Source organism: Apostichopus japonicus, chromosome 7 (assembly GCF_037975245.1).
Source record: "Apostichopus japonicus isolate 1M-3 chromosome 7, ASM3797524v1, whole genome shotgun sequence".
In the NCBI taxonomy this organism is placed as follows: Eukaryota; Metazoa; Echinodermata; class Holothuroidea; order Aspidochirotida; family Stichopodidae; genus Apostichopus; species Apostichopus japonicus.
Window position 1 is genome coordinate 15,834,600 of NC_092567.1, and position 25,248 is coordinate 15,859,847.

General features: G+C 38.5%; 1 protein-coding gene and 1 long non-coding RNA gene across 9 annotated transcripts; both read right to left on the reverse strand.

Annotated features, from left to right (window-relative positions):
• Window positions 1–979: 979 nt before the first annotated feature.
• On the reverse strand, window positions 980–24,421 carry LOC139969466 (uncharacterized). 8 transcript variants are annotated; one of them, XM_071974480.1, is made up of 17 exons: window positions 24,258–24,421; window positions 19,870–20,019; window positions 18,652–18,785; window positions 16,986–17,013; window positions 16,267–16,379; window positions 15,505–15,587; window positions 14,359–14,490; window positions 12,873–12,943; window positions 12,297–12,483; window positions 11,923–12,009; window positions 9,999–10,597; window positions 9,211–9,319; window positions 8,500–8,717; window positions 6,245–6,371; window positions 4,801–4,977; window positions 3,355–3,516; window positions 980–2,310 (listed from the first exon to the last, which is right to left on the reverse strand). In XM_071974480.1, exons 1-17 carry the CDS (start codon window positions 24,399–24,401, stop codon window positions 2,225–2,227), a joined length of 2,607 nt encoding a protein of 868 aa, XP_071830581.1. In that variant the 5' UTR covers window positions 24,402–24,421; the 3' UTR covers window positions 980–2,224. The 8 variants fall into 8 exon arrangements, with proteins under 8 accessions (XP_071830581.1, XP_071830582.1, XP_071830580.1 ...); XM_071974481.1 differs by lacking the exon at window positions 16,986–17,013 and adding an exon at window positions 17,876–17,903; XM_071974479.1 differs by lacking the exon at window positions 16,986–17,013 and having other exon boundaries at window positions 18,624–18,785; window positions 24,258–24,420.
• LOC139969467 (uncharacterized) lies at window positions 22,177–24,251 on the reverse strand. Its single transcript, XR_011793727.1, has 2 exons — window positions 23,689–24,251; window positions 22,177–22,328 (listed from the first exon to the last, which is right to left on the reverse strand). It is a non-coding gene; the product is annotated as an uncharacterized lncRNA (long non-coding RNA).
• Window positions 24,422–25,248: the final 827 nt, after the last annotated feature.

Below are 25,248 nucleotides of genomic sequence, written 5' to 3' on the forward strand. Positions count from 1 at the left end.
CCACTTTGTTCTTTAATATGAAGACACAAAAGGCCGGAATATTACTGCAACCAAGACACCCATGAGATATTGGAAAGCATTTTCCAGAACTTACGTGCCTTGCTGACAATTTTTCCTTTTTTTTTACAGACCAGCGTACTTGTAGGTTCTCCCACGAAGGTATTCAAATGTCGATTTGGTTTATTAATCTTTTTCCGGAAGATACCACTGTAATATTACTCTCTGTTTTATCAGAACAGGCCATATATGAGTAAGCCAGACATTTGACAATCATAAGTAATTCTCATATTGTGCCTGACAGAAATGATAACCCAAAGAAACAGATGTGATGGATGCCGAATCCTAATACTGCTTATCAGATTAGGTTTTTTTTTCTTTTTTTAGTTTAGTTTCCTTATTCAACATAACTCATTGAAAAAAACCACAAAAAAAAACTCGACAAGACTGATCATAAAGCCTACAATGATGGAAAAGGAAATTGGTTGAAAAGAGATCCATAACACATAATTTTTCTAAACAAAAATTTTGCAAACTAATTTGGCTTCAAGCTAATCTGGCAAATTAGATTGGCTTCGAAAAGGCAAACATATTTCCTTTCAATGAAAGAGCACCTTTGGACTACTACAGATAATTGATAAAGGTGGTCAATCTAAAGGTCAAAAAACATAAATCTAAAGCACTCAAGATAATATTACTTGGAAAAAAACTATTTGGTTGGGGCTGAGCTTTGCATTCCCCAACACAGGGTTCTACTTAACACTCTTGAGGTTTACAAGTCTATAAAAATCAGTTTTCTCCTACAAAGTTGACAGTTACAACCGTTTCAGGCAAAAAGTGAAGTGTGAACATTCTGTTGGAAATAATTGGATGGCTAACACACCAATTCCAACTTCAAAGTCAACTGAAGAATGTTAAAAACTGTACCGAAACACACAAGACTGGGTTTCACACTGAACAAAAAGACACATAGAGTAAGTGATCTGTGGAGTATAAACCAATGTTCATTTTGTCATTATTTTGATGACACAAATTATTACAGATTAACGATTATTACAGAAATTGTTTCCTTTGATGGTAGAAGAAATGTAAAAATTAGTCATCTTAGCAAACCCAAAAAATAAACTGAGAATAAACAGCTCCATCACAGCCATCATTGTCTGGGCAATATAAAGAATCCATACTTATCGTTATAGCAAAGGACATGCCAGTATGCAAGTGTCCGTATAAGCTCATACTGGTGAACCCAAGTTTTTTCCATGTCTGTATGGAAAGCTTTGAAAGTCCGTAACAAGGACCCTGTAATTTTCTCGCATCGTTAGGTAACGGCCTACCCCCTCTCCCCCACCCCCAGCAGTTCTAAATGAAGGTTCTATTCAGATACATCAATTGTACCATAGTTCTTAACCAGAGGATTCAAAACCTACAAATTTTGATGCAGAAAGTTTTGTGGCCCAGAGGTCGTAGATTGACTGTCCTTACTGTAGTTTACAAACCCTTGTCATATTGAATTGTTTCTAGCGTGATAATGCAGTAGCAATGAAATAATAACCTTTACTTTCTTTCTTAGAAAACTTGTCTTTCTTTCAATGGTAGAGTATGGTCATGGAAGATTTTTTTTAAATACCAAACTTAACTTAAAATGGAAAGAACTATTAAATACTCATAACAGACAAGGGAACAATGCTGGCCTTAACAAAGTATCAGTCATCATACTCAAACTGTTGTAGAGTCAAAGGAACAAAAGCCAACAGGTGCATTTTGCGTCAGCAAATTAAACTTGTACACTTCGATGGGTCAACTTTTACTTATCGATAGGATCAACATAGCGAAACGAAAAGGGAAAAAAAATAGAAAAAAAAAGGATAGAATGATCACCATTGTTAACTGAGGAGGTGACATATAAGCTATGATATGGTCAGCTAAAAAGCACTACCAATATTTTTATAATATTCTTCAGGAATGCAAACAAAACATTTGAAGCTTACTCTCAAAAATGGCACAAAGGCCTTCTACTGGATCAACATCTGAAGTGACTTGAAGACAGACAATTGAGCGATGCAAATCGATATTTCATGATAAAGGACCAGCGGGCCATCCTTGCAGCTTATATTGTGGGTGAAATCTGTGTTAAATGAGCAGCCTTTCACAGACAAACTAAACAATCAGGATTAATTATTTGCAACTGGTTCGGTGGAAGGGTGATTCCTGAAGATCTAGCAGATTATTAAGCTGTTATAGGTGTGCCAGGTTTCTGGTACCCTCCACGTCCACGATACTGTGCTTGACCTCGAGCGTTATTCCCTCCACGCCCTGCAAAAAGTGGTGTGGAAGAAGAAAAAAAGTTTTAATCTGTCAAATTGACAGAGAGAGAAAGAAAGGAGGACATATCAAACCAGACCTTGTAATGTTGGAGACGAAACAGAAAAATTAACAAATATGTGAGAATAATTAACAAATAAAATATGCAAATAAAAATAATAAAATAATAAATAATAAATATAAAAAATATAAAGAAATAAAATTAAAAAATATATAAAAAAAATATAATAATAATAATTAATAAAATAATAAAATACGCAAATATGTGAGAAAAATTAACAAATCAAATATGCAATGCATGATAGATTACTCAGGGTATCTGTTGATTACTTTTTAATTCTTAAAGAGCATTTTAGAGGTAAGTCTTTAAGTGTAAACATACATACCAAGTGTTACTCTCAATAAGGTTATTCAAATTATGATACATTCCTAAAATTTTTAAGAAACTTTCCGCACATAAATGGCAACCTGTTCCCTTCAAAAAGTCTCAAACTGCTTCGTTTTTATTTCAAAATTTGACTCATCAAGCTTCCAAGCTGGAACATTGACTAGCTTCCAGCGACCTATCAAACTGACGCAAAATAAAATCGCATCAAATATAAAACTATGAATTAGCCAAATTCACAAACAAATTTTTACATGGCTTTAGTCTGCCAGAAAAACCCACATTCATTCCCAATGCAAAAGTCAGTCTCACTGGCAGTATCATGCTTTCCATTCAGCAGGTTTGTTCCTCCAAGTGTGGGTATATAAAAAAATCAATTTAAAAAAACATGATACAGGGCTTTTCCAACAAAGCTCTGATCAGTAGCTTCTTCTTTCATTGTTGAGATGGATTACATCTCGATACTCTTTATTGGATGGGGGTAGTGTGTGCAATAACCTGTCATGTCATTCATGGACTACACAAACAACGACTCTTGCTCTTTGCCTTTAACGGTTATACATCCTTGGAAAATCAATTGACTGTGTGAATGGGATGCTATTTGATATCGGCAAGATGATCAGAAAATAACAAACTGTGAGCGCACCTACCCCCTCGGGGGGCCCCCCTGTTGACACCTCCTCTCCCTCGGTAATATCCGGTCTCTTGCGGTCTGTTGAAAGTATTGTAGGGTGCTTGTGTGAATCCCATCTCTTGCGTTCGTGGCTGGAAATTTTCACGGGGTTGTGGTATGTAGCCGGAAGGGTAGCCGCCTACATTTATATAAAAGAATAAGAACACAGAACATTATATTTTCCATACACAACTTTCTTTGGAAATTTTTACGGGGCTGTGGCATGTAGCCGGAAGGGTAGCTGCCTCCATTTATATAACAGAATAAGAACACAGAACATTATAATTTCTTTAAACAACTTTCTTTGGAAATTTTCACGGGGTTGTGGCATGTAGCCAGAAGGTTAACCGTCTACATTTATATAACAGAATAAGAACACAAAACATTATAATTTCTTTACACAACTTTCTTTGAAATTTTTACAGGGGTGTAGCATGTACCCTCACGGGTAGCCATCTACATTATATAACAGAATAATAACATAAAACACCTATACTTTCTTTTCATAACTTTCTTTGGAAATTTTTACAGGGGTGCAGCATGTACCCTCACAGGTAGCCATCTACATTATATAACAGAATAATAACATAAAACACCTATACTTTCTTTACAACACTTTCTTTGGAAATGTTTAACAGGGGTGTAGCATGTACCCCGAAGGGTAGCCGCCTACATTTATATAACAGAATAAGAACAGGATTACTTCAAACACTAGGTTGGAATACTTTCTTTACACAACTTTCTTTGAAATTTTTACAGGGTTGTAGCAATGTACCCCGAAGGATAGCCGCCTACATTATATAACAGAATAATGACACAAAACACTATACTTTCTTTACACAACTTTCTTTGGAAATCTTTACAGGGTTGTAGCATGTACCCTGAAAGGAGGCCGCCTACATTGTGTAACAGATTAATGATAGTATTATGAAACAATACATTGAAATATTTATTTTTACATGCCTTTCTTTTTAAATTGGTTGAAAGGAGGAACATTTAAGTCTCATTATGCTATCAATCTCGACAGTGAAACAATGTGTTTTTTTTCTAATATCATAGTAAATTTTCACACAATCTAGACGATGTACTTTACTGCCAAACTTTTAAGCCTGCTTGCAACACATTGAGCGAATGACAGATTCTGACTAAAAGGTTCCCTGCTCCTATACAAAATTGATCGGATGACTTGTGAGCAGATGCATTGACCGATTATATCAATACACTTTAGGCTATACGTCTGTGGTATGTACTTTGCATAGTAACGATGCCTCGGTCACCACTGGAGACCATAGAGTCACACACAAAAATTATTTAAAATAAAAATGCACTACTGCTATATTTTCATATTACTCGTGTGCGATGACTGGAGCTGGTCCTGAATAATCAAAGAGAATCAAATCTATCGAGGATTGATGAAACTTACCTCTTTGTATATTTGAATTGTTAAACCTGGGTGTGTTTCTTATGAACGGTAATCCAGAACTACCCCCTCTTGGATTTCGGTAACCAGGGCTACCCATAGCTCCTCCACGCCCTCCTCGGCTGCCTCTGTTATTTCTGGTATAACTATTTGGGTATGACTGGTACTGGTAGTTATTATCTGAAGAAAGTAAAACCACCCCGCAAAAAAAATTGATAAGAGAAATAAAAACACATTAAGAAATCAAAACATTTTTGAATGACCGAAAAATATTGCATCATTTAATTGTTGAGTTCCTTAAAAAGAATAGTCCAGGTCAAACTTTCGTTTTGATATGTTGAAGAGGAACATAATCAATGCATTCTGGTGAAATTGGCATTCAACTCCAATGTATCATTTTTGAGATATTGACAGTTGAAGTTGCCAATTTTCGTAATAATAGTGAACTTGGAGGAAACAGGTGTGACGTCATTGTTGCACATTGATAAATAATGTTTTGGTTTCCTTAAAAATTTACATCTAATTTTAAACTCCACGATTGGATGCATCCATAATGTGAATGTTCCATAGGTACTGGTGTTTTATAAACTTCACATCCCCTTTAGACAAACTAATAACCCTATCCAATCCAAGGTCAAATCAACAGACGGTAAAATAAAGAAAAAACAAAACATTATTTGTCAGTGTGCAACTATGACATCACGCCTGTTTGCTTCAAGTTCACTTTTGGTAGAATATCACATAACTTTGACTGTCAATATCTCAAAAACGGTAAATAGGAATTGAATTCAAATTTCACCAGAATGCTTAGATTATGTTCTTCTTTAAACATATCAAAACGCAATTTTGACCTGGGCTATTTCTTTACCAACCAAGTGCATTCGAGGCTCCGTCTATCTGGTTCTTGGTAACGAGACAGAGAGGATAATGCTAACAAATTTATAGAGCAATCGAATCACTCGAGAGGTGCTCTGCAGTGCTTTAACAACAAGAACAGAATGAGTTAACAAACAGACTCAGTAGGCTATATGAAATAAATACGATTTATGAGCGACCGAAACAAAGTTGCATGAACACAGTTTACAGAACTCAGTACAGTAATCACCACCATGAATTCCTTCCAGCTCTGCTGAAGAAACAGATGTAGAAATTTGTCTGCTATTCATCTATCAAATTTAAGCATGAATGCTTGGATATGGGAAGTATTATCAAATTTATTTGTTTTTCCAAAAAAAAAAAAATTTCAATTTTTTTCTTAATTTTTTTTAAACTGATTATTACTTTCCTTAAATATACCTACAAATGTTTTCTGAAAGAATAAATAGGAAAACAAGGGAAAAAACGTTGAAAAATTGCAAAAAATATCAAATTAAAACCTCTTCAATTGTATGTCGTTTCTTTCTATGGAAAATACTGAACAGGATGCATACATGTGTAAAATAATTACCTATATTTGGAGGTGAGCTACGATATTCCACCGATCTTGTCTCTGATTCCGATTTCTTACCCGCTGATGATGGGTGACCGGTGTCAGAGGCAGCCTGCATCGACGAAGACGAGCTAAAATTAGAATCCTGTGAGAAAAATCGTGAGAAGAGACAATGACGTCAAAACTGTTTTTTGTAAGATCACAGGGATGAGCCTGGGGTAAAAAAAAAATCACGGAACTTTGCAAAAATTGCGGTATAGGCTCCAGTTTGCGTATGCTACAGTGTGTTAGGATAAGAGTTTTTGTCCCCAAGGTAGAAGAGAAATCACGGATATTCTGCGAATTAACGGAACAAGCTAATGTCTGAAAATCAACTGTAAAATGAAATGAACATTTGGCTTAAGTTAAGCAAGCATTTCACACACAGGAATACGAGACAGAGGAAATAATTAATCGGTAAAACTAGTCCTTCGCAAATTGCATCCAAGAACTTCCTGCTTCACATTCATCGTATATTTCTTCCTTTAGTTACCAGTTTTAATAGATACGGTTCAGTTGTAGGTGCAGAGTTGAATAGATCATACGCAATATGCTGGTTAAATCTAAACGAAACGTCAGTCAATTCAATCTGCTCCCAAAAAAAGGGTAGTTATTGCCTTCGTGTCTTAAAAACAGACAGACCATTATAGCAGAGCAAACTTAGGAGTAGTGACCTGATTATAAAACTTAGTCACTGTTTCAGACAAATATGCTAGAAAAAAAAATTAATGGTCACTGATGTTCAAGCTTGAACAAGTGTTCTAGGTCAGAATTCAAAGAAAGAAAAAAAAAGGAGCTTATTCTATCAAATCAAGACGTACATCTTGGCCTTTCAGAGGGATATGGACAGTCAGAACTTTCAGGAGAAAACTGAACCAACCACATAAACTATGACCAAGAATTAAAGTTGCTCTTTTCAAACTTGTTTATAAAAGTTTCTCTCGAGATCCCTTCCCTCCAACTTTCCGGGTGAACCAATGAAGTAATCTCTAGTTTAACAGTATACAAGGTCATGTGGCTTGCAACTGGCACCTACCAACAAAGAAATAGTTATAAGAGGGTCCCCAACCTAGCAAGTGCTGGTGAAGCAAATTTAGTAAAACACACAGGGCTGGTGATCCTCAAGTGTCACTTGGTTCGAATCTCATGCCAGCCAAAACATTCTTTGAACTTTCTGTTGTTGTACATCTTTGAATGATTTGATTCAGCAAATCTGTCCATCGACCGATCCAGACCACAACAGGTATCAACCAGGACATCATGTGATGAAGTCATACTATATATGTTTATATTAACACAGGTGTATATATATATATATATATATATATATATATATATATATATATATATATATACATATATATATATATATATATATATTTAAATATATATGTATATGCATATACTTATATATATGTGTGTATATATGCATGTGTGTATTTCTATTCAATTGTGTATGTATGCATAGGTGTATATATGTATTGTGGGTGGTGGGGGTGGGGTGGGTGGGTTATACGTATTGGGTTGGTATGTGGGTGGATATAAGTGATACTGTTTTGTTGTATTGTTCTCTCTATTTACTTATGGGAGCGCTCTACTAGACAAGCCATCTGGGTTTTTTGGAGTGCTTCCTTTCACAATTTTCCCTGTTGCTGATATGTTTTGTCACTTAGTTAACTTCTCTGTTAACTTATATTGTGAAGAAACAAATAAATGAAATGAAATGAATACTGGCTATTTCAAAGGCCAAAGCTGTATTTATCAGAGATCATACCTCAGGGGTGGAGCCTTGCAGGGCTGACATCTGTGGGGAGGCTGTGAAATGAATACTGGATATTACATAGGCCAGAGGTGTATTTATATAGATCATACCTCAGGGGTGGAGCCTTGCAGGGCTGACATCTGTGGGGAGGTACTGGCTATTACAAAGGTCAGAGGTGTATTTATAAGAGGAGAGATCATACCTCAGGGGTGGAGCCTTGCAGGGCTGACATCTGTGGGGAGGTTACTGGCTATTACATAGGCCTGAGGTGTCTTTATAGATGAGATCATACCTCAGGAGTGGAGCCTTGCAGGGCTGACATCTGTGGGGAGGTTACTGGCTATTACATAGGCCTGAGGTGTCTTTATAGATGAGATCATACCTCAGGAGTGGAGCCTTGCAGGGCTGACATCTGTGGGGAGGTTACTGGCTATTACATAGGCCTGAGGTGTCTTTATAGATGAGATCATACCTCAGGGGTGGAGCCTTGCAGGGCTGACATCTGTGGGGAGGTCCTGGCAGAGCTCTGGAAAGGTGGTGCAGCAGCGTTCATCGTCGACTTGGGCAGTGTCGGCTCCTCTAACCCATCCTTTGATAACGACTGGGGGCTCTGTGCTTCATTTGGAAACGGAATGGACTGGGGTGGGGTTGCACTACCCCCTGAGACATCTGTATTCATCTGACCTGTGCCTGGTGGTGACAGAGAAGGAGAGTGTCATGCATTGCAACAAATGTACGCACTTAAAACCTTTATTGAGGATTTTCTTTAATTTTTCTTCTCTCTTTTTTTTCAGGTTTTAAAATACTGCCTTGTGAATGACTTCTACCCTTTTTAATGACTTATCATTTATTCATGTTGATAATTCATTCATGTAATGTACACCACTCAGATGCTGTTGAAAAGACAGAGAATTACAGGGATGGCGACTTAACCAGGGAGCACACCCCCAGTTTCATTCGATAAAAATCCAGAAAGCAGCAGGGAAGGGATTTCATGAGAAATTCAGCTTTCAATATATCATTACATAAGTCTTAAGTGAACAATGGCCAACTGCCTGGGACAATTTTAGACAATGGCACATAACATAAGGATCGGGAAATAAATCCAAGAACTCTGTAAACGTGGAAGACAGAAGGAGCGTCCAGCATCTTAAAAAAGTACTGCAAAACGACTACTACCCACCCTGCATAGGCTGACCGAAACCATCTTTAGATGACATTTCTGTAGAACCAAATTGAGAAGTTTGGAGTGATCCTTGTTGATAGACATCTGGACTGGAGGATTGTCTCTCCTGAAAATAAACCCAGAAAGAAACTCACTCCAATTAAAGTCAAACAAAACCAACGGTCTATCTTCCCCCCATCCCCCTTCCAACTATATAGTACGATCAGCTGTCAACTTCAAAAGTTAACAACTTTATTAATTAGTGCAGGAACACCTCTGCAAGGATTATTACACAACGACATTTAATATTGTTATGTTTAAATATTGCACCTGGCCATGTCAGAGTGCAATGATGTCATCAGAGCCAATTCATCTCTCCAATATAAGCTATACATTGTCTGTTATGTCAAGAATATCTCTTTAAGTGATTCTGACAGGACGTGAGATACCATTTTCAAAACGCAAGCAGCCGCACGAAGTTAACGTAATGCATGGCCAATGTGCTGCACTTGAGGAGACTCATTTACCTGTTGGAGTGGAGTGTTAACTCAGTTGTTAACGCCGGTGCCTTTCAATCATTAGGTCCCCGGTTCAAGTCACTCCAAGATTAATGTATGTCGTCCAGTTACAGAGTTGTTGACAATTGACAATTGAAAATCATGGACGTTAAATATGAATGTAAGAGACCGACTTCGGTCAGCTTGCGGCTTTGAAAAGCCAATGAGGCTTCTTCGCGAGTTCCTGCTTGCAGGAGGATCTTAAATACATACATATATACAAATACATACATACAAATACAAACATACCTCTGGCTTTGTGAGCTGTGGATCGATCGGGCTGTTCCTGTAAGTCCTCAACTCTGTCAGACCTTGGTTCCCAGGAGAGTTGTAACCGACGTTCTGCGCCCCGTCGGTCTGACCGCCGGACGCCGAATTCTGCCGGCCTCCGCTTAAACCTTGGTGGGAATTGCTGTAATCCTGTTGTTGGGAGTTACTGTAGTCTTGCTGCTGCTGAGATGCGCCGTAGTCCTGCTGTTGTTGCGTATTGCCGTAATCACCCTGGTTGGGTACGCTGCCGAGGCCGGGACCAGAATTCAACCCCGCTGCCTGGGACGCGTAGCTAGCTTGATCTATATAGCCCTGCTGGGTCACTATGCCCTGAGGGCCGCCCATACTCTGTTGGGTCTGTAAGTTCTGTTGTGACGAGAAATCATGCTGAGTCGCTGTCATACTGGCCTGGCCTGTATTTCCCATTAAATTCTGTTGAGATTCATAAATGTTCTGAGTGTAAACCGAATCGGGTGGCGGCGGATAGACGCTATCCGACTGAGATACCTGTCTGAGTGAATCCACGGACTGGTCTATTTGAGAAGAAGGAGTTCCTTGTCTATCCATGGAGGAGGAATCTATAGAAATGCAGAAAAAAAAAGGTGACGGATGTCGATGAAACTTGAACGTCGTTTGAGGAGAACTCTTACCAGAACAATGTGGACAGTTAAATGCATGTAACTGTGATCCCTGCCAGTGTTACCTTATCCCTACATTTTGTATCAAACACCAAGGAGGGCCACATGGTACACACATGGTAACCTTGTAACTGCAAGAATGGTCTTCATGAATGGGTATCCTTAGTGGATATGTCCATAGCTGCACCAAAATGGGTGATGCAACAAGCTGATCCATTGTCTTCTTTTAAAGCAGCATTTTGCGTTGGGTCGCTTTTTTCCACCTTTTTAACATGTGCATCGATTTTTTTACATGTATCAATCATAAAACAGCAAACTAAGATACCATCCAAGTTTCACCCTGCCAAGAGTGTAAATTAGCGAGTAATTAACGATTCATATATCGATAACGAGTAAAAGTGTCCTCGACAAAGTTTTCATATCTCCAAATCCACTAGTTTGAATTCCACCAATCAGTGAATAGTATGTTTATTCATGAGCATTTTGCCTTTGGTCGCTGTTGTCTACTTTCTTGACATGTCCATCAAGTTTTTTACATACATCAAATCACAAAACAGCAAATTAAGATATTAGCCAAGTTTTTCCCTGCCAAAAACGTTAATTGGCGAGTATTTCACATACAAAATTAATTCGCATTCAGTTCCCCAAACCCACTAGTTTGAATTCAACCAATCAGAGATGCAGGTTTAGTTATGAGCCGTTGCTAAAAATAGATTCAAGACTTTGCGTTAACAACTCCCTGGTACAACTGCCATATAGACTGTACACAAATCAAGCGTGGTGTTATAGTACGTATCTGTCAATGACGTTTGTAGTGTTTAAATATTCATATTATGGGCGAGGTTTATTGGGTTCCCAACGGAAAATATCTTGGAGAACAACAAAGTTGAAAGTTGCAATTTTTTCGACTTTTATGCCACCATTTGAAGTAAAATATAGAGCTAGTGAAGCTACTTATGTATGTCGTTATGGCATAGTGGAGTCAGTGAGGTTGAGAAATATCATAGTCGAGGACGCAAAACGCTGCTTTAAAGAATTCATACAGCTAGGATGGCAGAGATATAAACAGACATCTAGACAATTACATATAAACAGTGTCAAAATACAAAGTACAATAGACATAGGCAAAACAGACAAAGTGTGTACTTTAAGTCCGAGTGAATCCATGACAGTAATGCATATCCCATACATCTTGAACAAACATTTTAGGGGAATCTCGCCATGCGGGTTATCTTTTTTTCCATCTTTCATAGCAAGATTCTTACCTGATGTGCTTTGGAAGGCAGCAGTAGACATGTAGCTCTGCGATGGCATCAGAGAGACTGCTACCACAGCAGGATCTATGTGAGAGGCTGGCAAAGAGAACAAAGCAAAACATGATCATTTCTTAACAATGTGTCTTAGCTAGAGCCTAAACCTAACGTTTAAGATCCTAACTACGAGGGCAGAGGAAACGACCGGTTGAATAGACAGATGGGGCAGGAAAGATAACTGAAATATTGAAATAAAATTAACACAAAAACTGCAAAGAATAAGGTGATTTAAGGGGAGGTCAGACTCTTCACTCCATTTAATACGATATTTCTCCTCTAAAGCACGACCTGTTCTACTGGAAGGTCAGCACCGCTCTGCTACTTACGGTCTAATTCCAACATGGACTCTTGCAGGAAGGTGACACCGCCTTCTACAGGAGCTAGGACATCGTTGACATCGTGGGGGTGGTTTGATTTGGGAGGAGGCATCTCAATTGGTTCAGGAGGGTTTGGTATATCAGTCACTTGTTGCTGAGAAACCTCGCCCTGCCCTGACTGGTTGAATCCGGTCACCTGCAGAAGATGAAAAAGTGACAAACTGTTGTTTCATGTTGATTCTCCAATAGGAGAGATTTTATTATGGTCGACCCATGGTGGGACAATCCCTTCAAGACATCCCCAAATTGTATAAGAAGCTTGTTTAATTCACCATTGGTTACAACTGATCGAGCAGCTTTCACAGAGATGACCTCGAGGGTACAGTACTTATCCTTGTCCAACCAATAAAAAAAATTTAAATCAGATTCATAAAACTCTCAGTTTCAAGGGGTACTCCTTGAAAACTTGACTTAACTTACAGACTAGTGCAGTTTTGTTATGTTTGCAAGTAACATCAACAACAAAAACAACAAAACAACAGATATATTTTCAACATTTGCTTGACATTTTCAGAAGCAACAAACCTCAGGAGAGTCGATAGGATGGCTAGGATTGACTGAAGAGGCAGAATAGTCTTCATCTTCCTCTGTGGTTTCTACGGAGATGAAGAACAAGGAGGAAGAAGGGAGCTTGCAAAAATGTCATCTTTAAAAAAAAAAACAGCTGCTTGTACTGACAATGCAACGTCCGACATCCTCATAATTCATGCAAATAAGGTTATGTACTGTAAAGTGATACCAATACAATGGAATCCAAAAACAAAAGTTTGGCAACGTAAGCCAACGAGCAGGGCAACAGAAAATGTCAGCACTTCCGGAAAAAGGATGGTCATTGCAAAACTGCTTTTTATTTTCTTTTTATGTATGAAACATGGTTTCCACATTTTGTAACAAATACAATTCAGACTTTTTCAAGATCAAACACACTTTCTGGGGTTTCTTATATAGCCTACACACTAATCAGAACTTAAATGTTAGGCTACATAAGGTAGGCCTTACAACTTCCTACATTAATGCTAACTCCCATCTGACATTAGCGAGGAGCCAGAAGCTCAAACAGCCACTAATTCCACACCGGGACTTTTCTTCTCATCAGAGTTTGATTGATGCTGTTAAGTTTAATATCTCACAGTGCACCAGAATGTCAAGGCTCCACTATAACATCCAACATATGACTTATATTTTAAGCTAGTCTTCACTATAACATCCAACATATGATTTAAATGTTAGGCTAGTCTTCACTATAACATCCAACATATGATTTAAATGTTAGGCTAGTCTTCACAATAACATCCAACATATGACTTAAGTGTTAGGCTAGTCTTCACTATAACATCCAACATATGATCCTGAATGTTAGGCTAGTCTTCTCTATAACATTCAACATATGATCCTGAAGTTAGGCTAGTTTTCACTATACAGTAACATGGAACATATGATCCTGAACGTTAGGCTAGTCTTCACTATACAGTAACATCCAACATATGATCCTGAAGTTAGGCTTGTCTCAAGTTCACTATAACATCCAACACATGATCCTGAACGTTAGGCTAGTCTTTATGCCTTCACTAAATTTCATGAAGTCTAGGAAAGAAAAAAGCAAATCACAAGAGAGTATCCATCCAAAATTGACCCCACCGTACAAGAATGTCCTCTTTTGTCCAAGAAAAAAAAACTTTGATATGTAAGCTTTCAAGATGATAAGAACTATCAGATGACTTTCTCCAGAACAAAACTTCAAAATTCAAGAACTCTCACAACCCAGAAAAGAGTTTTTTTTTTCAGTTCCGCTACATTTTCCAGACCGTGTGGGAACCATGCATGTGGATCAAATGTGTATTTACACCAACAGATCAAAGAACATGACCACAACCATATAGTATGATGTTACCCTACCTGTTATTCCTAGTTCTGTATAAGTAGAGTGACAGCACTAAGATTGTGAAGAGGACAAATACTGTATGCCAAGTAAATATACACTGTGCTGTTATCCATTGTCAAACTATATTACCTGCTTCCACTTGCACTTCCTGGACTTCTGATGGTGCTGTAGGGGGATCTGTTTCCTCAGACGGAGGGTCAGGAATGTTATCCAGGTAACCGCTTTTGTGTATTCTATTTACAAGTTCTTTCAAGTATTTATCTGATCGACGGAGTTAAGGGTCGAGATTTCTATAAGCTTGTTGGCGGAGACTGAATGTGTAATTTTACTATATATATATTTACTATATATCTTACAGTTGGCCATATCAAAGATTGACGCATGCGCCTGTAATACTCACTAGTGAGACCACACCAGTTACCACAAATGATGGATACCTCAGTTAAAATTTCTGCAGCCTCACTACCTCACCCTAAGTATACAAACCTCAGTAAAGCAACCCAACCTCACTCCCTAACCAGTCTGTATAGCATCTCTGTAAATAAACCCAATTACTCTTCTTCAACCCAAACTTAACTACCATCCCACAGACTTAAAGGCATTGAAGACTCGCCCCAAACCCTGTGCCGCCATCTGAAAAAGTTAACCTTCTGTTGCTTGCGGGTGACGTTTTGTTCGTGTCGCTACAAAATGCAGACAGTAATGAAACGTGATACCTGGTTATCTTTAGCTGGACCTGAGATGTCCATCGCTGTATCGTTTGCACTGTGCTGTGTGTATTGACAGCAGCTGTATGTACTGACTGTACACTAGTGTCTAATACCGATGGTAGCAAGCTGTGTGTGAATTTTCTGGGATCGATGGTGGTGTCTAACACTTCTGTTACACCTCATTGGAAACTAGGTCAGATTACCAGCTTTAGACGTTTCTTTTGCGCGAGTCTTCACACCCTTTAAGCACCTCATGTAGCAAATTATCATGTCCATCTTCAACTGTACATACAGCACCATTACATAAAAGTACCTCAGCCTCCCTCTTACTCAGTGGCTTATAAACCTCCATAGATACACCAACTTCACTGCCTATGCCAGGACTATGCTAACCTCAAAAGTGACCTTAACTCCTGAATATTTTAGGGCAACCTCGCTTATTCAACACCCCGGTACATTAACCCCAGCTTCACTACCAGGCATGGTGAGTGTCCCTCCCTCACCGCTACAACGGCTAATTTTCTTCGCCTTAAGTTTCTCAAACGTTACATTTTTTAGAGGATACAGGTTGTTCCGCAGATTTCCGTTTCATCGCCCTTAAGGAATTTGTCCAGATGAACAGCTGCCTCTGCCATCTTACAATCGAAGCTAAAAGTTGAAAAAGAATGAAAAGGAAATCTTGGTATCAGAATGGAACTTGCTAACAGAATAAATCTTGTTTTACACAGAAAGTTAAAGATTAAAAGGCATAATCACAGGTATGCCTGCTGTAAAAAATAACTCACAGAACTTTGCAAAAATTGCGGTATATGCTCCAGTTTGCATATGCTACAGTGTGTTAGGATAATAGTGTTTGTCCCCGAGGTAGAAAAGAAATCACGGATATTCCGCGAATTCGCGGAAAAGTGCTGATACCTGTTATAGGAACAAACAGCCCAATGAGGGATTTTTGCAAAATTCTAATAAATTAAAAAAAGTTTCTGATATCAAAACTTTGGTAATGGCTTTTTCGGCAAGATATTTACTTCCCTCTGATTACTAGCCTTATGGTTTAAACAGATCAATTGCAGGAGTGATACCTGTCCAACAAAACCACCAAATTGATCAAGTAAATCAGACATGGTTATAACATGTTCTTCTGCACTTATGGAAGTCCCTTATACAGGGATGAGCCTGGGGTAAAAAAAAAAATCACAGAACTTTGCAAAAATTGCGGTATAGGCTCCAGTTTGGGTATGCTACAGTGTGTTAGGATAATAGTTTTTGTCCCCGAGGTAGAAAAGCAATCACGGATATTCAACTAATTACAACATTCTCCTGGTCTCACCTCTTCTTTGTTTCTGTCGTTTCAGCCCCTTCATCCTTCTCTTCGTCGTCTCGTGATGGACTCACCAGGGGATAGAACTCGTCGAGGTAGGTAAGGTCAGTCTCTTCAAGTGACTTTGAGTGAAAATAAAATAAACTTGGGGTGACGGTCATACTCTATCATAGTAACATGCTACTTTGCCCCAATTTCCCACAGCTTGTAAAAAGATCTTTTGAAAATTCATTTAAGGATTACCGATTCTAACTTATACTCAAAAGCAAACTTCTCGCTGAAGGGAAAAGATGATTGAAGGAGAAATTAACCCCATTTAAAGCAAGTGAGAATGTTTACGGGCTGAAGGGACGGGTCCAATGTCCATCATTCCAAGTAATGGTATGCTCAGATGAAACCAAACTAAAATACGATAAACGACAAAGGAACAACTTCAGGAGGGTTTGTGCAGGACAAGACGATTACTACTTGTTACTACTGTTGACACTGTGAAACATTTAGCAAGGCTTGATAGGCTTGTGAAAGCATTACAACAACAATAAACAGAAGTAGGGAGATCCGTCTGGTCCCAGTTATTGTTCTTTACCTCAGCTCCGTTACTACCAGACAAGATATCATTCCTAATGTGGTCCTGACCCATCTGATGGGCTTAAAAGGCTTGTGAAAGCATTACAACAACAACAAACAGAAGTAGGGAGATCAGTGTGGTCCCAATTTTTGTTCTTTACCTCAGCTCCGTTACTACCAGACAAAAAGTCATTCCTAATGTGGTCCTGACCCATCTGATGGGCTTAAAAGGCTTGTGAAAGCATTACTACAACAACAACAACAACAAACAGAAGTAGGGAGATCAGTGTGGTCCCAATTATTGTTCTTTACCTCAGCTTCATTACTACCAGTCAAGAAGTAATTCCTAATGTGGTCCTGACTCATCTGGTGGGCTTAAAAGGCTTGTGAAAGCATTACTACAACAACAACAACAACAAACAGAAGTAGGGAGATCAGTGTGGTCCCAATTTTTGTTCTTTACCTCAGCTCCATTACTACCAGACAAGAAATCATTCCTAATGTGGTCCTGAGCCATCTGATGGGCTTAAAATGCTTGTGAAAGCATTACTGTACAACAACAGCAATAAACAGAAGTAGGGAGATCGGTATGGTAACAATTTTTGTTCTTTACCTCAGCTCCATTACTACCAGACAAGAAATCATTCCTAATGTGGTCCTGACCCATCTGATGGGCTTAAAAGGCTTGTGAAAGCATTACAACAACAACAACAATAAACAGAAGTAGGGAGATCAGTATGGTCCCAATTTTTGTTCTTTACCTCAGCTCCATTACTACCGGACAAGAAGTCATTCCTAATGTGGTCCTGACCCATCTGATGGGCTTAAAAGGCTTGTGAAAGCATTACAACAACAACAACAATAAACAGAAGTAGGGAGATCAGTGTGGTCCCAGTTATTGTTCTTTACCTCTGCTCCATTACTACCAGTCAAGAAATCATTCCTAATGTGGTCCTGACCCATCTGATGGGCTTAAAAGGCTTGTGAAAGCATTACAACAACAACAAACAGAAGTAGGGAGATCAGTGTGGTCCCAATTTTTGTTCTTTACCTCAGCTCCGTTACTACCAGACAAAAAGTCATTCCTAATGTGGTCCTGACCCATCTGATGGGCTTAAAAGGCTTGTGAAAGCATTACTACAACAACAACAACAACAAACAGAAGTAGGGAGATCAGTGTGGTCCCAATTATTGTTCTTTACCTCAGCTTCATTACTACCAGTCAAGAAGTAATTCCTAATGTGGTCCTGACTCATCTGGTGGGCTTAAAAGGCTTGTGAAAGCATTACTACAACAACAACAACAACAAACAGAAGTAGGGAGATCAGTGTGGTCCCAATTTTTGTTCTTTACCTCAGCTCCATTACTACCAGACAAGAAATCATTCCTAATGTGGTCCTGAGCCATCTGATGGGCTTAAAAGGCTTGTGAAAGCATTACTGTACAACAACAGCAATAAACAGAAGTAGGGAGATCGGTATGGTAACAATTTTTGTTCTTTACCTCAGCTCCATTACTACCAGACAAGAAATCATTCCTAATGTGGTCCTGACCCATCTGATGGGCTTAAAAGGCTTGTGAAAGCATTACAACAACAACAACAATAAACAGAAGTATGGAGATCAGTATGGTCCCAATTTTTGTTCTTTACCTCAGCTCCATTACTACCGGACAAGAAGTCATTCCTAATGTGGTCCTGACCCATCTGATGGGCTTAAAAGGCTTGTGAAAGCATTACAACAACAACAACAATAAACAGAAGTAGGGAGATCAGTGTGGTCCCAGTTATTGTTCTTTACCTCTGCTCCATTACTACCAGTCAAGAAATCATTCCTAATGTGGTCCTGACCCATCTGATTCAGCACATTCTGCAAGAGTAAGATGGTCTGTATCCTCTTCAAATCCTGCTCCTGTCGATGAATATTCTCTTTCTTCTCAAGTTTTTTCTTCGACTTACTCGTCTGAAATGGAAAGCAAATCCATTATAATCTTAATTACCCTCAAGTCTGTCTACTTTGATTAAATTAGGAATTATGTATCAAACTGTAGGTCATTTGATTTCATAATGAATGAGTACAATTAGGGTGAATTTTTAATAGCCGTCAGAGTGGACCAAATTTCTAATTGGACTAACAAAATCATCTTTGCAGGTCGTGTAATGGGGGAATAGTTGTTTTCATCAAAAACAGATTGCATTGTAACTAACAATCCTCAAGTATCCAAAACGATAGATTGGTGTCACCCTCCATTCCTTCAGAGATACCAAAATCAAACAAAAAGTTGATGGTAGATCTATGATCACCTTGAAGGGGAGTTTTACTGGCCCAATTCACCAAACTTACAGTATCCTTTTAACCTACAGTGTAAGTATTGGTCACTCTTTGTTATTCTGCTTTTTGTAGATAACCAAATTTGCTGTTCAGATAACCAAAAAAGTACAGTAGGACATGGTTTTTCCAAGGGCCAACCTCCAAAGAAATTGTTAAAAGTCAGCCCAGGCAATAAGCACACGTATTTGTGAAGATGGAGATGTTTCCAGCTACCCTCAGGAGCAATAATTCCCACTGGAAGAAACTATATGGTTTGCAACATAGAAACCTTACCAAGTAAAGAAGTCACCTACAAAGAATATGATGACCTAATAGAAACATAGTAAGAACAGGTTCAATAAGGGGTTAATCAACGGTCTAGCGTGCATTACTCACAGGATTAATGCACGATCGGGGGATAATGCAAGCGATGCACGAGGGCAGAGCGTAGCGGAGCCCAGTGCATCCAGCGATAGCATTAACACCCGGAGTGCATTAATCATGTGAGTAACGCACGCTAGACCATTGATTAACCCCGTTCATTCATACACTACCATTTGTGTGGGGGAAAAATCATAAAACAAAACATTTTTGGTTACATATAACCAAAGATTTATTAAAGTGATGCCCCGTAATTTTACCCTGCGTTACTCACAGGATTAACCACGGTCAGCTGACCTGAATGGACCAATAGGATTTAGGAATCTTTACTAAGTATGAATGAACACCAATTTACCTCACTCACGACAGTCTGAATGGTACCAAGGAACTCCTTGGCAAAGCTAAGATGGCCTTGCACCTCCTGGTAGTGGGATACTGCCTCTTGTTGGTCTTTGTTGAGGGCCTTGCCCCCCTCTACCATCTCCTTGTACCCTTCTAGTTTAGTCTGTGAAAAAAAAAAAACATTAGACCCCCCAGATGATCTTTTGATTATAATAATAATAATATTAATAATAATAATAATAAATAACATTTATATAGCGCTTAATACAGCGTTTCAAAGCACTTTACAAAGTAGGAAAGAGACAAAGGAGACCAAGGGAAAAGAGAAACTATGAATCAAACAGAAATGTTTTAAGTTGTCTCTTGATAATACAAAGGGAGGGAGTGTCACAAACGTGAAATGGGAGTTTGTTCCAAAGAGAAGGCGCAGGGACAGAAAAGGCATGATTGCCCACAACGAGTGCGGGTAAGTGGACCAGGAGTTAATTGCAAATGAGCATGATAGGAAGAGCGAAGCAAAACTGTAGTTGACCGACGCAAAGTGATATAAATATTGAAAGGAAGCCCGTTGATAGCTTTGTAGGTGTGAAGTAGGATCTGAAACTATGCGCTGAGAGACGGGAAGCCAATGCAATGAACAGAGTACAGGAGTGATGTGATCAAACTTTTAAGTGATTTGAACTGTACTGTAATCGTCAATGCCCAGGCAGTGTACTGCTAAGTTAATTGCTATCAGATTTCTCAGATTAACTAGCCTAATGTGGCCGTATGTAGGGCAAATTATCACCTTGTGGGTAACAGGTAGTATGTGTTCCCACAGTTAGCTTACTGCCGCGTATGTTGGGTAAATTATCTCCACGTGTTAAGCAAAAATGCGGGAACACTGTTGAGTGTGATTTTAAAATGGTCTCTGGGGCTTTTTATCACTTTTCCCCCCGAAATTTTTGCTTATAAAGCTGATAAATCTGTATTTTTTTTTTTGGCAAACTGATGGTTAGGCAAAATTTACCCATTGTGTTAGGCTACCATATGGTCGAAGATAACAGCAATATTGAAAGTATTCCATGGATACCTTATAACTGCGTCACAAATTTAGCGGTATAGGCTAGATTTCCCCCATTGTCCAGCAATGCATTTTCACTCTGCATATAGAATGTCAGTGTCTGATCGACTGTTGTTACAACACTGTTGAAAATACATTGCACTGACATTAAGCCACAAGTCTAATTTGACTTCTGGGTACATTATTAGAAACTAACGTTAGGTGACTTTTATTAGTGTAAAGAATTTTGCTAACGATGTTGTAAAGTTAATATATCGCACGTTTTTAAATAATCTATGTATGGTTTGGGTGTTATTCAGAAACTATTTAATTGAATTGACTTTCGTTTTTAATGAAATATATTAGGCTCAATAATTCTGCTAGTCATCTCGGATGACTGTGAAAATCCTACACTGTAATAAGTTCCACGTGTGAACATCGGGGGAATACGGCAAAGGCAACTCGCAGCTAACCTACTTGCCTGTACCTCCCGCAGGCTTGTTTGTCCACATCACTGCTGCCTTTCCTTTGAATTTCCCTTATCTCTCTCGCCACACATGTACGTAATGTCAATGTACGTAATGTCAATGACTTCATTGTTTAACGTAACAGCTGACATTGAAGTCTTTGTTTTTAATGCTCAGGATTTAGGGCCTAGTCATTGCCATTCAGAATAATCAGGGTATTAAGCTGATGGCTAAAGATGTTACAGTTTTTGCCTAATGTGCAGCCACCAACTAAAAACAAAATTAGATAAGAGGGAAAGAGACACTGCACATGACAAGGATAAAAGAGAAAGAAAATTCTTGCCATCCTGGAAATCAACATTTCCTTAGGTTTCGTACAATAAGGAAACCAATAAAATGTTTTGTGACATTTGCATAAAAAAAACCTGAAATAGCAAACAAACAAGGACTCGCATATTCTTAGACGGCCCTGACATCACAGACTACGACCCCAGTGCTGCCATTGATCTGTGGTTAAAGGGTGTGTCGAAGACGAGGCGACCATGGCATAAGCCATACAGGCCATTTGCACCAAGGCAGAGGTCTACTCAAGACAGCTCGGCCAGTAGTGAGGATGACTGATTCTGAAGATGATTTTGATGATGATTAAGTACAGCGGCCCTTTTTAAAATATTACAACTTGCGTCCTGGGTTACCTGTCTTCTTGCCTCAGTACACAAAACAATTTATATGATTATCAACAAACCAACAGAAGACTCAATAATATAAGTTTGTTATGTTATTTTTTTCTCTTTTTATAGTTTCAAAGGAATAGTGGAAAATGAGACGGAATAGTGTAATTTCAAATCAGAATAATCTAAAAAAATAAAAAATATTCTAAATTTTGACCCCTGAACATTTGTGCAGACCCCTAACATCCACCAAGGCCCATGGGATAACAATAGACTGCGGATTTGGATAGGCCTTCACTAGGGTTGTGCGGGATCCCGGTAGTCAAGTGAATCCCTGTACCCCGATCCCGGTATTGACTAATCCCGATCACAGTGCAATGTGTAACTACTACCGGTATTGGGAAAACAACAGGTTATTACATTCGTTTCGGTATCATTCCCGGGAATCCCGGACATAATAAAAATATCTACGTGTTACTATTTGAAATAAAGAAAACAAAACACGATTTTTTCTGGTTTCTGTGTTCTTAGTTTGAATAATATCTGATCAACTTACGTACTGGCTTAGACTAGGCTATATATTAACAAATCAACTTTTCACGTAGTAATTTGGACCTAGGCTGCAATAACTATTGAACGTTACTTGCGCTCAACATGTTACGGGACCTCAAAGTTATTCTGAAATTTTCGTTATTTATTCTTCCTTCAAACGATGATTGTCAAGGTTCCCATGTAAAAAATCTTACCCTTGTGCATTTCACCTCATTTTGTTATAATAATTTTAACGATTTTATAAATTTTGAGCCAAAACCGCAGGGAGTATATACAGTTTAAATCCATCTTCGCACGGGACTGTATATTATTATAGCCTAAGATACGGTACTGGTACACAGCAGTGCAGTGTACTTGAGATTTTGATGCTGTAGTGAAATGGATTCGTTTATTAATGCGGGGGGTTCCACGATGTCATTTATATTTATCTTTTGCTACTTTTTCAATTTTTAAGAACTTTTGTACGAAAGATTGATATTGCACGTATTCAAAGTATATTTCCTGGAGTAAACAACAGCCGATTAACGATATAAATAAATCTGTACTATTCTTATGTATGTAGTTTGTAATCCCGTATTTACGTAGCCCCTATGTTATATTCTAATTGTCTGAAGTTCCAAACACGTGGTGACTTGTTGATAGTTAAAAACTTTTCATTGTGAACTTTTGAACTTGAAGGGGTTGCCCTAATCCAATATCATGGAATAGTGGGGAACTCCCAATTTATGTTTGTGTATGGATGCAAGTTTAATCCACGTGCGAACGTGTTAATCTAATATCGTGCGTCGAGTATGAATGAAGGATGGTGTGGGTTGCTTTTTTCCAAGGTTTGTGCTTTTCTTTTTGGAAGTGTATGTTAAAAAACAAAGGCCCTAATATAGCGTGCTATTTTTTTTTTATTTTTTTTATAAACGTGCGTGTAAGAGTATGTACATAGCCTAGAGGCTATGCATATTGAATGTACGACATTGACAGTCTCGTAACTAAGTGCTTTGAACTGTAGATGAAAGTTGAGGAAAATACCAGTTGTAGTTACGATACCGGTATTCATGTTGCAATACTACCGGTTGTGTGAAATCCGTCTACCGCACAACGCTAGCCTTCATCTCTCAAGTAATGTAAAGGGGAGGGAAAATGGTAAAAGAAATGTTTGGTAAAGCAGATTCAACTGCAAGGAAATGATCGATATCCTAAGACAGTCTTCGGCCTAGTCTAGCTTGGTTATAGTACAACTTGGCCTAATTAAGGCTAGCATATAAGAAGTATAGGCCCAACTAGGAAGAAACTTCTGACTTTGCCTTGGTCATTCATTAAGATGAGCAAAAAGTTGTTTTTTGGTTAGTATCTTATTTTCTAAAAAATTAAATATTTCACATTTCTTCAATTCCTTTAAAATGTAGAATAATATACTTAAACTTAGCCAAGCCATGTCGATATTTACTCAATGCACGTTCGTGGTATTAGTATTAGTCATCAAATGGTTAGGGTGCGGAAGTGTACGATGTAGGCTATGTATAATGTAGGCCTGAGTTATACTGTGTTGCTATATGTTCAGCCTAGCCTACACGGTGCTTGGTAACCCACGTACGGTACAAGGAACAAAGCAATATAATTGGCAACGACATAAAGTTTATTCACTGATTCCATCCATATTTCGGTATGGTCTCACCTTCCGTTTTTCTAGATTACGTGTCTTTTTCTCAAGAGCCCCTATCAATAATTTGACGGGGTCTTGGACCTCTGGTTCGAGGCTTTGTGAGGTGGGTTTTGATGAAGCCGCCGGCATCTTCTGTGTTACGAGATCACCGTGCATTGACGAAATGTGCAATACTCACGTGGTGACCTTTGACCAAACATATTCTCTTTTTAAATTCCTTCCGGACTTGCACTTTTCGAAGGCTGACCATTTTAGCCGAAAAACTTGCTAAGTGTTTCGGCAGAAACGTTAATGGGACATAATTGACCAAAAATCAACCAGGAGAAACGCACGAAGAGAGAGTGATGGAAAAAGTGAATTGAGTTTTAAATGCCATAAAAAGAAGCATCGCATATCTGCATGATATCCATTCAGTGGCCAACAGACATCAACGATGCCTTACTTACTCAGTCGAAGTGGCTGGATAAATTAGTTTAGCACACACACTGTATCATCATAACGATACTGACAAAAGTCAAATTGGCTCGCCGGTTCATGACAATGAAGTAAAAAAAGTAAAATACATTTCCAGGAACATCGCTAACACCAATAAAAACTTCGAGAACTTAAAAGAATTTCTGAGATTGGAAATTTCGGCTTAAAAGGTCGCAAATACAAAAACAGAAATCCAACCATGAGAAACTATATATACTAGTCGACTTAAAATTTTGAGAACAAAACTTAAATTTAAAACAAAATATCGGGTGACACATGCATGCATCAGCAAAACTAAAATTCTTCTGAAAGAGGATTTAAATTGAGATTGGCTCCCGGTCGTTTCAATCGGATATTTACTTTTTGAGTCTATAGCTAAATGCATCTGTATAAGTTGATCACATTTTATGCGACTTATCGATTCCTTTCTAATGCATATAGGGAGGGGAGGGGGAGGGAGGGGGAGGGGATGGGGATGGCATAAGCTCATACTGTTTAAGATGTACATTTCTTTCCAATGTACTAAGCA